Source organism: Trichoplusia ni, chromosome 19 (genome assembly GCF_003590095.1).
Source record: "Trichoplusia ni isolate ovarian cell line Hi5 chromosome 19, tn1, whole genome shotgun sequence".
Taxonomy (NCBI): domain Eukaryota; kingdom Metazoa; phylum Arthropoda; class Insecta; order Lepidoptera; family Noctuidae; genus Trichoplusia; species Trichoplusia ni.
This window is the reverse complement of record NC_039496.1, coordinates 709,395-725,292: the sequence shown is the minus strand read 5'-3', so window position 1 is coordinate 725,292 and position 15,898 is coordinate 709,395. Positions and strand designations below refer to the sequence as shown.

Sequence of the window (15,898 nt, the reverse complement as noted above, 5' to 3'; positions counted from 1 at the left end):
AGTAACTATACCAGCGATTTTTGTCATGGAAAAAAGCTTGCGATAAAACGATAAGAATTCTTAATCACTAAGCAATTTTACCCTGAAAATAATGTACCTACGTCCTAAAGAAAACCAACAGCATTTCTTAAATTTGGCAAACTGCTTAGTTGTGAACTTTTAAATTAATTTCCGAAATTGCAGATTAAGATTACGAGCGTGCTAATAAAAATCACAGTTTCACCATTATTTAAAGATATCTAAAAAATTTAAGATGTACGTCCAGCAGAAAATATCGTTTTGCCTATACCACTATTATCTATAGTATAGTTTATAAAGCAAAACAAACAATAGCCATTATCAGGGGATCTGATCCCGACACGTTGCGTCACGAGGATTTTCAATTTACGCCAACTTAGCGGTAGGGCTGGTCCCTACCCAGGGAATCCGAGATTATCGATAAGATTCAGAGGAACCTAATCGATTAAGCTTCGATAGAAATTGCCAGATTAAGTGGTAATGCACGCTAAAGTGAAGTTATGCATATCATGCTTACAATCAGTGCATCTGTGTCCGGTTGGATTTTTCTAGAATCCATATAATAATAATCTGAAATTTGCCACCAAAACGACACGAGATATCTAAGCTTTCTTCAACTAAGCAGAGAAACATATTTATCTATCAGCAAAAAAAGCAATCAACGAAATTACCTAACACCCTAATTTTACATATAGGTATACTTTCTTAAACGTCTAAAATCTTTTAAAATTGTCACCTCGTAATATATTTTATACTGTTATATAAAAAATCGATAGTTCCACCCTTAACTCGACAGTTTAAAGCACTTCCATCTTGGCAACCTTGTCTTGAACTGCGCAGACGCCGACCGCCAGTGTAGCGACTCACCTACTTTATAGTTGAGAGCTGACGACTCGAGCGTGTGGTGCAGCTTTTATATGCTTAGTTTACACTGGCTTAGTGTTTAGGAGAGTGGTTTAGTAGTAAAGTGTTAGCAGTTCGCTTCGCTTTAGGACAATTCAACTTGCTGGAATCAAAATTAGTATCTGTTTCTATTTTTGTATCTACTGGGTCCTGTTGTCCTGGCTATAAAATGATACTACTGAAGGAAGTCTAAACGTTCACTAGCACGTGTATTTAGGTTGTGTTAGCCTAGTAGAAGATATGTGGGACTGCCAAGTCGAAGGTTTCGATTTCGATCCTTAGACGCTTTTATAATGTCGAGTTCGTTTTAGAAATAAATACCAAAAGTTTTAGTACATTAAATTGTAGGTCCTACGTCTCATTACTCTCCAGCAGTGCCGGTTTCTCGTTCGATCTAGCTAAAAGAAGGTAAGAGAAGCTAGTATCTGTGTTTGCGCACAGACTGGTGGTCTACAATATGTCCTGAGCAGTTTTCTGGTGTTTTGCTAAATGTCTCAAGCTAGTCACGGCTAGTGAGCCGTCATAGTCAAATTCGTTCAGATAATGCCAAAAAAATGACTAGTACTTGCCTCTATATTTGTACAATGTATACCAGCCTTTATTTCGCCTCGTAATTCGTGTCTATTGTGAGTTGTGTGGAATGGGCCTTAGAGTAGCTGTTTCCTGGTTTATATTGGGAGCTGTCTTTAGGGTCAACCATATTAAATGTAGACAGATTAATGCTACTCTCCTACCTTAAATCATCAATCTTTAAAGCACCTTTGAAAAAGGCTGGCTCGCAATTACGTGCAACGATTTTGGTTGTTGCTATGTTGATATTGATCGGGAAGTTATTGGTCAGGCCGCTAACACTAATATTTATAGACAATAGCTGATAAAGTAACCCAAAACCGAACTAACTTTGTTCATCTAGAAAAAAAACACGTGTCATTTAAGACCTTTTTAAATAAAAGTTTTGTCCTTCACAGTCTTCTAAAAATAGACAACATCAGGTAATTATAGGTATTAAGTACAATTGAACGATGTCTAACAAAGAAAAACAACTTTAATTTCTTTTAGATCCTATTTCTGGAGTCAAATGGGGCAGCACTTAGCAAAAACAGCCTCAAAACAAATAAATCAGTGATCTTAGTATCCAACGCCATCTATCTGTTGTACAAGACATGACAGTATTACGTATCTGGGAAAAGCAAAATCTTCAACAATGTTTGCACAATTATTGCTGTCAACGGGCCAATTTGTATTGCGAATCACGACTATCTCAAAGAAACAAGTAGATTGATTAAAATTTTTGGGTAAAATTTTGCTGTCAATTGCTGTCCTTTTGCTTGCACGTGATACGTTATAAGGCTTTCGGTGTCTCAGCAGTCGATGTATCGCCGAATAGAGCAGTAAATCGTGCGATATCTACCGCCAACCGATCGTGAACGATCTCATAAGGATTTGTTCTAGTTAGTATTTATTCTTATTGGGAAGTTTTGAGCTTGGATTGTAATGGAACTGTTTTCTTTCAGGTCTTTGAGGGCATTATGAAAATGTTTGGAGAGACAAATTATTTTTTGCATGTTCCAAACACATGCAAAAAATAATTTAATTTAATTTTGGAAAAAAATCCGTAGAAACGCCACTCAAACGACTCTAATGTGATTCCGTCGTTACCTTAAAGTACCTAATGGACATGAAATTTAATTAAACAAATTCATAGTAATTCACATTTTATAGATTTTTTTACGTTATGTAAACCTATTCAAACTAGGAACCTAGGATTATAATACAAGAAAAAACAATTCCATTATTTGTGGCGCGGTGGCGCGACGCGTTAAACTGGATGCATACCACAAAAATGGAAAAGGCAATAGACGGGACAGAGTGAAAAAATCCAGGGGAGGTCTATGGCGTGCAGTCGGACAGTAACTAACTAAGTAAAAAAACTAGACCAAATACCAAAATCACGAACTGGTATCATCCCTCGCGAGGTCGGGTGCGCGTGAGCACGGCGTGGTCACAGACGCTCGCTAATTTGTTACCGCCGGACAGACGGACACACAATCACTGTGCTCAGACAACGATCATCAACGGAACAGTCACGTTGCTGACTTATCGGCTTCTTCGATTGTTCATTGGCTCTACAATGTCAAACTGCACGAAGCCGAGATAATCAGGTGGTGTTTAGTAAAGGTGTTTTTGTAAGATGGTTGGTAGGTACTATAACAGAATATTTTTCTTATTTTTCTTTTGGATCATGTTGCTATAGTGTTTAAGGAGTATGAATATCATAGTACTAGTACTATTCTTCTTCTTCATGCCCTATTCGCGATTATTTTGGGCTCGGCGTACTATGCGTAGGTAGGTACTTCTTCTCTTCATTCTTTAGATCCGTAGTCTAATTTTCAACCGACATCAAAATGGATGAGCTTCTTTCGTCTGTATTTTTTATGTTTGTTATCATAGAATTTATCGTGAAATAACTGTCATTTGGTCCCATAAAATTTCAAGTTAGTAGTTAGTTCAGTAGTTTTTATTTGAAAAATAAAATATTTTTCCCACATACAGAGTGATAGTTTTACAGAAACACAGGCAGTATCCTTTAGCCTTTCCGATGATATCGCGCGCATCTACAGGACTCGGCCAGATAACGTGGGGAGATACTACTGCACTTGATAGGGCGCCGACACGCAACACACCGTGCTTTTGTAACAAACCTCTTTGGAAGACATGGATAAAGGTACCTGGAATTTTTGTATGAAAAACTTGAGGTCATAGGTACCAGTTCTTTCCGCAATACACTGTTGAAATTGGTAAGGTATCGCTCAGTTCAAAAACATATTTTCGTTTCCTATGATAGGCTACAGATAAAATATAGATACAATTATTTTTTGGGGGATTTGGTTTTTTGCATAAAACTCATGAAGTTTTCAACCTAACCTTCTATAAATAAATAAGTTGCTTCTGCGAAATCCTACGCAAAACATGAACAAGCAATTCGGTCCAACAACTTAAGTAGATACCAAAGCAACAAAGTATTCGATTTCAAAAACGAAATCCTTACTTCCTCATAGCAACACACAAGAAAACAAAAGCCATATTTTAAAGCGACAAAATCTAAAAGAAAGTGGGAAACTATAATCTCATTGATGTTCCGATAGTGTGGCAAGCGTGAAACGTTGGAGGAAGGACGCGAGGAGCAGTCGTCGTGCGATTTGTCGTCCGAGATGGTATCAGGGGCCGTAATTCGGCCGCGACTGCCGTGCGTGTCCGTACACCGATTGCACTTGACTAAGGAGGTTGCACAATGAGCTTTGATTCTAAAAAAGTTCCAGTAAAGAGGAATAATCTTCACAATTATTATGGATTGGAAATGGATTAAGAACAGTTAGAATACTGCTACTTTTCATCTAGTTTGTTGTTGAGCGTTTTACGAGGTTTACCTTTCTGTTTATAAGTATTTTCAACTCGTGCGTTATAATTTTTTGTGTACACTGCTTACATAAGTACATATGTACAACGTGAATAATACTAATCTCTCCAGAAAATCTATTACACACGGGGAATGTCTACATAATGATTTAAAACCAAAAACGCCTGAATGAAAGACTGTCAACGTCCGATGTTGCATTGTAGATATTCGCTCTCGGTGTGCAGACCGCCTTTTGGCGCAAGTCCGGACTTCTACCACTAGATACCGAGGCAAAACTCGTGAGCGATGCCTCGCCAGATAACAATTGCTTTGTTTCGCTGTAAAACTCGAAAATTAACATCATTTGCCAACGCCCGATCGCTGCGGTGATACCGACACTCGTAAATATCGGTGTAGGATGTAAGATATAGAGAGAAAAAAGGTTTTAACGTATTTGGAATTAGTAGTTCATTGGTCCTTCAATCCATAGTACCGGGATTTTCACTTTTTTGTACAGCGAAAGATACCCAGACTTCGCAAAAAAATAGTTAGGTTATCAGACGTTTTACATCAGCATGTTACTTAATTTGCTCTAATTGGAACTCCACTACTCGTAATGTTAGCATTCAGTTCCTTTTCTCACTTGCTTTTTGCGGGGACTAACCTGAATTTATTTTGATTCATGCGTACCTAAACCACAACTTGCACTCATTAGAAAAAAAACTATGATCAACTATAGGTGTTAGCAAAAGAAATAACTTCTCTGTAGAACCTTCTTCGATCTTCACCTCCTTCATCCTCCTTCTTTAAAACACCTCATTAGAAATGAGGTGTTTTAACAAAAACATTGTTTTTTCTTTCCAGAAAAAAAAACAAATCAGATCTCATTTAAGGTTTCCATAGGTTATCGCATATTATTCGCTAGTTCTACTTACTTAGACCACAGCCCTACAATAACGTGGTGTTTAGTTTTAATAGTCGACGAGATGTCGGAATCCGATGTTATACGTATAGGAAACTATTGTGAACAGTAATGTCTCGGTATTTTAATCATTAAATTAAAATCGGTAACACACTTAAATTGCTTGAAGGTATGGTTTTATTCAGGCATAGTTATAGCTCTTGCGTAATACATATTTTTGTGGGATCATGGTACTCCAATAATATTTTATAACAACAAAAACATGCAAAAGGCTTAAATTGAAGAAATATTTCTGGGACGATTATTTTTAAGAAATAATAGCTATTTCACGTTTAATGAAAAGAGAATTAATAAGAATCGGTTCACCCAGTCTAAGTTTGAGAAGAAAAAAAAAGTCAGAAAAATAAGTTTTCGTGGGATGGGCAAAATGATTGATATAAATACTGCTTGTCTTTGAGTCTCTAAGGCCAGTTACACTGAGCACTGGAGCTGGTAGATTTGTTTATACGTAGTGAATTGATGAATGACGCAAGTGTAGTCTAACTTCTGTAGTCTGGCTCCGTCACCAAAAGTAATATTTGAAAAATTCAAAATCTAATCTTTGTAGACAACAATTCATCAACGAATCTGACTTGCATTGTAACGATACACTCAGTGCTATAAACCGAAAAAGATGAAGACCATGTACAACTGGCGCCTCAACTTTGTATTGATATATTTTAAAAACCCTACAACTCCAATGAAATACATTATTTAAATATTAGTTAATCCTTTGTAATTCAGCGGTTTCTTTGATACCAAAGTCAGTGCGAAAACAAGCATTGTATGAAAAGTTGCAAAAACAAAATATTCCCTTTACACGACGGTGTCTGCCGAAGGGCTCAAAATGTCAATCGTCTTTTGTTAAACCAATTATGGTATACTAATAAAATTACTTTGCGATACAGTGAACAATATCTATTGTTCAGTACAATGCTAGATATGACAAGCTTTGACGATTAGACCTCCCAACTAGTTACGCTTGGCAAAGATACTCATGCACCCAGTATACTAACCTTAAAATATTCTAGACTTTATGTTGTCGGTTTTAAGTTTCATTATTGTAAGTTTTGGTGTTGATGGACGGTTTGGTCCTTTTGTAAAGATGAGTAGTGGCGTTTAAGAAAGGTTTTGTAGAAAGCGCTCAAATTTTACGCTATTTTGAAAATTATGCATGCTTCTGTTGGCAATTAGGAGATAAAGGGACCTTTTTGTAGGTTGTAGTAAACGTTGTAGTTTACTACGAATTTATTATTTACTTTTGCTTGAGATTTCGTCCGCGTTAATTTTTAATTGGATTTAATTTACATCCAATGTTAAGGGAAATAATAACAGTTGTATTGGAGATATTGTGTAACTTTCCTCAAATAGACAAATTGAGAAAGACAAATTGAATTCATGTTCTATTGATACGAGATGCTTCGACTACTGATTGACTAACGTAGTTTCTTTAATTAAGATGTATAACTAATGCAATCCAAGGTAAATTACTGTGAATTATCAAATATGAATCAATCTTTTGAAATAAATAGGAAAGACTATTTTCTTTTTCTTTTAAAATGTCAAGGCTTTAATTAGTCTGTCTCTTACTAGATGTTACCCGTTAATGAGTATGCATTCATGCTAATCTGTGGCACTCATCAATCAATGTTCCGCATTTAAAGTGTATTTAAATTCTGCTCTTATTATTATCGATTTCTTTTAATCACCTTTTGTCCAATCGCGGCGATTTCTTTATATGATAATTACTAATATAGTTGGGTATTAAATGTGCTGTTTTTTAACTCTTAAGTAACTCATTAGTATTTGATTTAGCAGTCCAGCTTTGAAATAATATTGGAATCAAGACTCAAACAAATGGTTCTTAAAGTTATTTTCAAAACTTTACAATACCATAGTACTTAGATACATTATTATGGAATATACTTGAAATTTAGTGTAAAACAACAAATTAAAAATTATCTAAAAGAAGATTTTGAAATAAGTTAATTAAAAAATACTGAGTAACTAGGGTCAAACCTCTATTTTAATCAAAAGAAAAAACAAAATATATTTTTTTAGATAAGTTCGACTTAAAACAATTAAACTTGTATTTAAATCTAAGAAACTCCATCGATTTTTGAAATGGCCTAACTTCACCCTTTTTGTTGGATCAAATCAATTGGAACACACTTTTGGTGTCCGATATTTTCGGTACGGTCAGCAAAAAAGTATATTACAGTATTTTAAGTAATTTTAAAGGGAATTTAGGTAACGCTCAAACTTCTCCTCTAATTATAAAAATAGTTTTATTGCATTCATTTTGAGTAGGTCTTAACTTATTGGAATACGAAAAATTTACATTTAAGTCTTGATGGTGAACACAAAATTACATCACCTTAGAATAGAAACACCAATAGAAAGCTTCAATTTTATTGCAATGACAATATACATATTTTCCACAAGACACCTTATTTAAATATCTTCCGGCAACTTGGCAGCCAGAAATATAACGTATCCACAGGCCCGATCAGTACTTGTCTAGAATTAAAACACATTAGTAGTTTTGCAATCCGTTAAAGAGTTTTCTGCTGTCGGTCTCAAAATGAGCGGGTGAGTACAATCTGAGGCAATTGTGGAAGGCTCCCGATACGCAAATTGCCTGGCGGCTATTTACAAAGACTTCGCCCCCCTCTCTACGACAATTAGCTCTCAATCTTTACAGTACGAGCGTGAAGAGAAGTTAGTGATGTAGCCATATCTAGCTCTTACTGACCAATGACGTCATTGGTTTTGAATTGATTTATTTTTTATACCTTATTTTACATTGCTTTTATTGGCTGACTTCAAAAGAACGTGTAATTTTTTTATATACTGACATAGTGTAACGTACTTTGGTAAATTTCGGTTTTACTTCAAAACGTAAATAAGCTACATCTAAGTAGCATATTTAATTGTTTTATGAGTAGTATATGTTAAGAACTAAAAACTTTTAAATGGTTTTATTAAAAACAAAAAGCAAGTGACCGCTGTTTGAAACCCACAATAACATACCTTCTATTCACAGACATTCAAACATTGTTATCTTTGAACACAAATATAACAATTCGAATAGATTAGTTCTCACTTCCCAGAATTCGGGTCTCGCCGTCAATGAACGTAGATTCTTGTTTTAACTAATTAAATTAACGTAACATAGTATTAAGAAAATTTGTAGAAAAAAGGTAATTAATAACATCATTTTGTACTTGCTTTTGCAATAATTTTCGCCTGCGGGGGTGTCAGTAACAAATAAATAGTTTTGAAAAACCCATTCTATATTTTTAATCCCTCATAGGAATCGTGATAGTCCTACGGTTCTATATGTGCATGTGAAGTGTAGGTTTTTTATAGTTTTTATATGAATTTTCCTCATTAAGTTGGTGATAGAAAGCAACGTGTGGAAACTTGGATTCCCGTATTTTAATCTGCTATCTAGCGTAGTGATCAATGCTGAATTCTTCGCTGCATGGAAAGAGTCCTAGGCCCTACAGCGGGGGGCTGTTATTATTGTGTAGGTAATTTTGTATTATTGCCTACAAAATCTTTGTCACGTTTCCCCTCTTTCTCTCATACTCCTTAACGACTATTTCGCTCCGAGTTACTTGTGTATCGAATTAGCTTGACTTGGGCTCACGACAGCGGTTTCATTTGTTAATTTTCTATAATTAGTAAAAAAATATCGCTGTAAATAACTTCGGGATTTAGGTTCGGGATTAAAATTTTCAAACTTGTTCTTTTCTGCATGTGAATTACACGAAAATATACTTAATTGGAATTCTGCATATAACAAACTGTTAAAGACCAGCCACTGTAACACAACATGCAACAATGTAGTCGGTATCTACAAGGTGAAAGAGGTTAAAAGTAATTGTAACCATTCATTTAAATATCCAGGAAAGGCGGACACTTTTGCTAAATACACCCTTTATGAAATTTCTTTGTTCGTAAATTGTTTTCTTGAACGGCTAAATACGGCTTTGTCTTTTCATGTCAATTGAGTGTGGTTTATGTCATAAGGTATTCTTTACCGCCAACGTTTTATGGTCTAAATACATTGGAGTTTAATACTCGTAAATACTATTCATTGTCTTGGTAGACATAATGAGGATGATGAATGGGTAAGGAAAAGTAAGAACTTATTTAGTATTTTAACAAGAAAATTAATGAGAGTAACTCAGTCCAGTCTGTGATCAGTACTTTTGGAAGATTTTTTTGATTTCGAATAATAAAAACACCTGACACGACATCACAAATTAAAGGAACAATTAATCAATTGAGTCCATCGCGGTCCACTGCTGGACATAGGCCTCTCCTAAGTTGTGCCACAACTCCCGGTCCTCGATCTTCCGCATTCATTTCGAGCCAGATACACCACAAGCGCAACTCGCAATGGTGTCGTTTATATTTACTCCTGAGTAACATTTCTGACTAAAAAGCTCTTAAAATTGTTAAAAAGCATGCATCTTTCATGATACTATTATATTATTATTTGAAACGTCACTTCACACTTGCTGCACACGGTGATATTATTAACCCTTGTTTCATTAATAAGCCGTCTTACAGAATTACACTAGTGGCGTATGATCCACAAAAGCACAAACAGAATTTATTTACCAACTAAATCGCCAAAAAGTATCACCGTTTATTCCAACTTCAGGAGAGCAGCGCAAAAGAAAAATTGCACCTACTTAAGTCTTAAAAGCTATGACACGTCCCGTCACAATGCGCCCGAGCGTGGGAACAGCCATTACGCTGCGCAGACGCCGCGCTTACGTAATTGGCATTGATTTTACGTATAATCACCGGGAAGAGAGCCCTGCCATTGAAAGGGAACGTTACTTGCTCTCCATGGAAATTGTAGGGAATTTTCGTCGGGATGTATGGATAAAAAGTGAAGTTTTAATTAAATGCGATTTAGATGCGGTAGGATTTTTCTGGAATGATTTTCTTACCATAAAATGGTGTGTACAGTATCGAGCGTTGAAATCATATTTGATTGTGTTAGTCATGATCGTAAGGTAGAGCAAAATATATTAGTAAACTCGTAGCTATGTACTACAGACATAATGCTCAATGTTACCTTTTTAACAGTGTGTTAGGCACATGTAGGTTTTAACTATAGCTGCGTATATTCCTCACATAATAAAATATGATCGCGAAATTCAAAGCGGACTTGATATTGCACTTTGAAAGTACATCCAACATGACCAAGGGCTATAGTCATTGACCATCGCACGGGGAGATTAAGAGCAGCAATTTATTCGCTCCATACACAAAAAACGAGTGTCTTTACACCCGGCGGCGTTTCATATCGCACTACACACGGTCACATTCTTGGGCCGCTTGTTCGACTACCCGCTCGTAAAAAAGACAAAAACGCCAATCGCCCCGCGGCAGCGGGCGCGAGCGGACGTCCCCTGTCGCTGCGTTGTGGGAACGCTTAATATGCTCATTTGTTACACTGTCATGTAATTTGTGGTTAAATGATAAGAGATTTATGAATGTGATTTTTTGATATTATTTTACAATGTCATTATTTTTAACTTGGATGTTTTGCGAATGGATGTTTTTTTTTTCAAGATATCTTAATTTGCAATCTACAAATCTTTGTCTGAATATGAGTACGTATTGTACCTAAACTTCCAATCAAGAGCTGAAAATGAATTCACTCAGAACTGAAACTTCACTCAAAAAAAAAATGTTTTTTTTTCTATCAATTTCATTACATTGCACTTCATCATGAAAGGTCCTCTGAAAGACCTTCATTGCTTTAAGCTCATTTTAACATTAACGATGTTCAAATCGGTGTAACATGCATCCAAAGTTAAATGTTATGCGCACATCGATAAAGCGTAACAATAGCGTTTACCGCAGGCAAGAGCATTGTTGTGAATACGAGATTTCTAAATAACAACAGTATTCGCAATATATTATCGCGTTCGATGAAAGGGATGTATTTTGTGTAGCCATTATAAGGATATTGGAAAACTGGGACCTGTTATTTAAACGTCGGATAAATTTTTGGACATCCATATTAAAACAACGTGTTTTTCTTACGGTACGGTTGATGTACAACCTGTCAGAGTTCAAGCCACCCGTGCTTTGGCACACCCTTGAAATATTTTCAGGTGTTCTGGTTTCCTCACGACTTTTTTTAACAAGTGATAATTACGTTTTTTTAAACGACTCCCACACTAAGGAATTAATCCTTGTGTCGCGGGGGGTTACACAAACATTTACAAAACCCAGACTCAGGACAAACATTCCTGGATCACAAATGTTTGACCTGCGCGGGGAACGACCCTGCGACACGGTGCACGCTGAGGGTTTGGCGTGGTGTCCTCAATCAATATCCTTGCAGTCAAGAGACTGAGATGTGTTTAGGAGTGCTTGGGTGTGTTCAGTTTGGCCATTATAACTCGTTCCAAAATCACGAAAGTGTCTTGTGATTTTTGCTGGCTTTAAAATGGAATTACTCGATTTTCGAGTTTTTCAGCTGATCATATTACTGTGTAGTGTAACGTAGCTACCCCTATTCCAGATTTAAGGCTTCTCTCTTCTACACCCGCTACAATATTACATTTAGGTAGTAGGAACCCTGTAACAATCACTCCAACACTTTATTTTGATTCGAAGAAGAATTACTACAGTTTTTATCGTAAAATAAATGACCAATCTTCGGTGTTTTCTACTAATAAACAAAGCCAAAACAGTTCTGCTTAGTCGATAATGATGGGTTGGACTGGCATTTATAGCTACGAGGTAGCGGCTCCGTGGCATATGGGGCTGAGAATTGCATGTTTCGTAAACGCTGCCAATTAATAGGGTGACAGTAATTTTGTGAAATACGGAAAGATACTGATACAATGGAAAATATATTTTTTTTCATACTCACATATCCCTTTCAGTAGAGCCTGCACTATCGCCATCAGACAACTGATATATACCTACTTATGTTTGAAAACCAAATTCATAAAATAACAGTAGACACAGAACATATTCCTATGCTCAACATACCTGATAGTTTAAAAAACCTCCAGTTTAGTGATCAGAGTCACCAGTCTGCCAACAAACCTGTCATATGTTCTACGCTCATTCTAATTTGTTTACATGCTACTCACGTAACAGATAAGACGCGTCCCAATTGGTATTACATTAAAACCTTCTGTTATGACATTGAGTCATTAAGGTCTCGTTAGCTTAATAAGTGGGTGTGACACTAATCGTTTTTGCATACGTGACCGAAAGGGAGTCCACAGAAATAATTTAGCTATTTTCCTGTTCATTTCATAGGGTGTTTTATAAATTAGATATTATTTTTAATCTTCCTCCATTCATACCATAAACAACAATCACAGACAAAAGAATCATTTTTTTAGATCCACTGCTGGGCAAAGACCTCCCTTTTTCTCTTCAAGACATCTCTATCTTTTGCGATTTTTGGCCACATGCGCCATGCGCCCCTCAAATGAAATAATTCACGAAAAACCTCGCTATCCTCAAAAACATCGCCGAAATCATAGCAGCAATATTCGCTTGTCTCCAACGCCCCGTTCTTAATCGCCCCACAATAATTGCTCCCACTTGGTCCATCATAAATCATGGTTCTAATTAGATATACCGACCGTCTTCTGACGTTTAGACTCGTCGTAATGATACCGGTATCTTTGGAGTATCCAATTTGATACACAGTTTTTTCGGCGATTTGATTCGATGTTAATTTTGGGAATATACCTAGAGATATAGAGTCATAGGTGATTAGAGATTCGTAATTCGTTGTGCTTATCAAGTTACGATTTAGGGTTTCTTTGCTCTCGTATTTTGTGTGAACGAGATCAGACATCTGGACAAATTGAGGTCTTGTCATCCTATCACATCTTAATCGACACGGTCTGTATCACATTTCTTACTGGAAGCTATTTTCTCAACAAGTATTTTGGTGAAACAATATTGGCGACAAGACCATGAATATTGTTGCAAGAAATATTTGTGACCCATATTATTTAGCAATTAATCCGGCAAAATAAAAAAGTGTTACAAATTTTTACTTCAACAATCAATGTTTTTTTTATGATTTATATTTAATCACTATCAGTTCAAATCATCCATTTAGATAGATGAGATAAGCCGATAGTCGTAAGCGGAAACAATGAATGGATTTGTTTCCAAATATCTACATTATTTTGCTACCTACGTCACTAAGATTAAATTGTATGTTATTATTTTCGTAACGGGAAAACAAGATTATCTTAAATCCAAACAAAAGTATTTTGCTTACTACTTAGATCTCAATAAGGTCAAGTACCAAGTTTGATTCTGGGATGAATAGCATCTTGTTTGCTCACTCGAGATCTATAACTCATCTCAACTTGACCAAGCGAGCAAACCAAACGAAGGAACGTAAATAGCTATTGATTGTTTTCGTTATCAGTGCACCAGCGTATCGTAGGTACTTAATTCATAACATATATATAAAGTTGATCGATTCTCTCCTCATTAATAGAAAATCAGTCAACGCGACGACATTACTCGCGAACATGCCTTTTACGTTAGCGCTACTCATAATCGCGTGCAGTCTCGTGTATTATTATTGCACCCGAACATTCAATTTCTGGAAGGACAAAAATGTGAAAGGACCAAACCCGATACCGCTTTTCGGAAATTTTATTGAAGTGTTTTTGAGAAGAAAGCATGTTGGTATACTCTACAATGATCTCTACAAGGAATATAAAAATGAGAAAGTTGTTGGTTTATTCAGAATGATATCTCCTACTTTGCTAGTTCGAGACTTAGACATAGTGAAACAAGTGTTGATAAAGGATTTTGAGTTGTTACCTGACCGAGGTTTGTACTACAGTAAGGAGGCTTTGGGGGATAATCTTTTTCATGCCACCTACGATGTGTCGAAAACAATCAGGAAGCACGTGACTTCGATCTTCACTTCTCGCAAGTTTAGAAATAACTTCGATTTATTTGTTGATCGCGCTGACAAGTTCCTCGATTACCTAGAAAATAAAACGATGAAGAAGTCAGAATTCGAAGTGCTGCCTATATTTCGGAAGTACGCCGTGGATTCTATAATGATTGCGTTTTGTGGATTGGACGTGAAAGCTTATGATGATGATAATCCACTCTGTGACTTCATGGATGCACAAATTCAGACTCCAACTTATTTCATTGAAATGGAACTGTTATTCCCCGGTACGTTGGCGAAGTGGAATCTATCGGCATTTCCAAAAAGTGTTCGAGAATTTTGTCAGCAAGTGGTTCGAACTGGCATCTCTAATGTCGCTAAAGAAGATTCATTGAATGTAAAGAACAACCTAATAGACGTCATAGCAGAGTTACTTAAAGACAATAAAGTTGCAAAGGAAGGCGAAGATAGCTTTATGCAAGTAACGGAGGATATGTTAATTGGTCAGGTCTTTATATTTTATTTTGCGGGATATGGGAATAATTCGCTAGTGACGACTTATGCATTATATCACTTGGCGCAAAACCCTGAAGTGCAAGATAAACTGATTGCTGAAATTGATGAAGTCCTAGAAAAATATGACGGGAAGTTAACTTACGATGCTTTTAGAGAAATGAAGTACCTGCAGATGGTGTTTGATGAAACTATAAGAATGCATCCTCTTACTAATTCTATAACTAGAAATGTACGTACGGATGTCAAAATTGAAGGAATGGATTTAGTGATTCCTAAAGATACAATAGTAGTGGTTTCTCCTTATGCTATACAGCATGATGAGAAATATTATCCGGAACCAGAAAAGTTTGAACCTGAGAGGTTCTCTCCAGAAAATGTGAGACAAAGGCATCCCTGCGCTATGGTGTCTTTTGGAGCTGGACCAAGGAGTTGTCTTGGTAAGTTGATTAATATTTTTTTAATATCTACTTTTATTACATACTTTTGGCAACAAACAAAAAACCTAAGCAGCCTTTTTTAATGTCCTAAGAGACTGACGTTACAGACAGTTCACGTCACAGCCTTTATGACTAAAGTAAATGCCCCCTTCACAAGTAATGAGAAGTAAAACAAAAGTTTATAGAACTTGATTAAACGTAACCGTTTGTTAACGTAGACCGTAACTTAGTAACATTTTGTAGACGTCACCGTTAACCTGTTTGTTCTTTCAGGTTCGAGATACGCACACTTACAATTCGGGATATGTATGGCGAAACTCCTATCGAAATACCGAGTGGAGGCGACTGAAAATACCGTGAAAACAATCGACTACACTGCAATGCGGCTGTTACTTACTCCAAGTGATAGGATATACCTAAGACTAGTTCGTAGAAATAGACAGTAATTATTTATAACTTATAAATAGCTTAATTATAAATAGCTTTAACTATCAACCAAATGAAATTACATTAAATCTGATTAAGTTATAACGTTGGCATTTGTTTTTCATTATCCGACAAAATCTTAAATATCATAAGGTACAAGCCCATACAAAGAAATAGCTCGTTATGTTACAAACGGTAACTTTATCTGCGCAGGCGCATCAACACGTACTCGGGTATCGGCCAATCACGGTCGAGGGCGGGAACGGAGAACGTTCCTTTTTGAAAAACGTCGCATTCTCTTTATA

General features: G+C 36.2%; 1 protein-coding gene across 1 annotated transcript; it reads left to right on the top strand.

Moving 5' to 3' along the window:
- Positions 1–13,796: 13,796 nt before the first annotated feature.
- LOC113503450 (cytochrome P450 6B2-like) lies at positions 13,797–15,698 on the top strand. Its single transcript, XM_026885426.1, has 2 exons — positions 13,797–15,167; positions 15,441–15,698. Exons 1-2 carry the CDS (start codon positions 13,838–13,840, stop codon positions 15,611–15,613), a joined length of 1,503 nt encoding a protein of 500 aa, XP_026741227.1. The 5' UTR covers positions 13,797–13,837; the 3' UTR covers positions 15,614–15,698.
- The last annotated feature ends 200 nt before the right edge of the window (positions 15,699–15,898 follow it).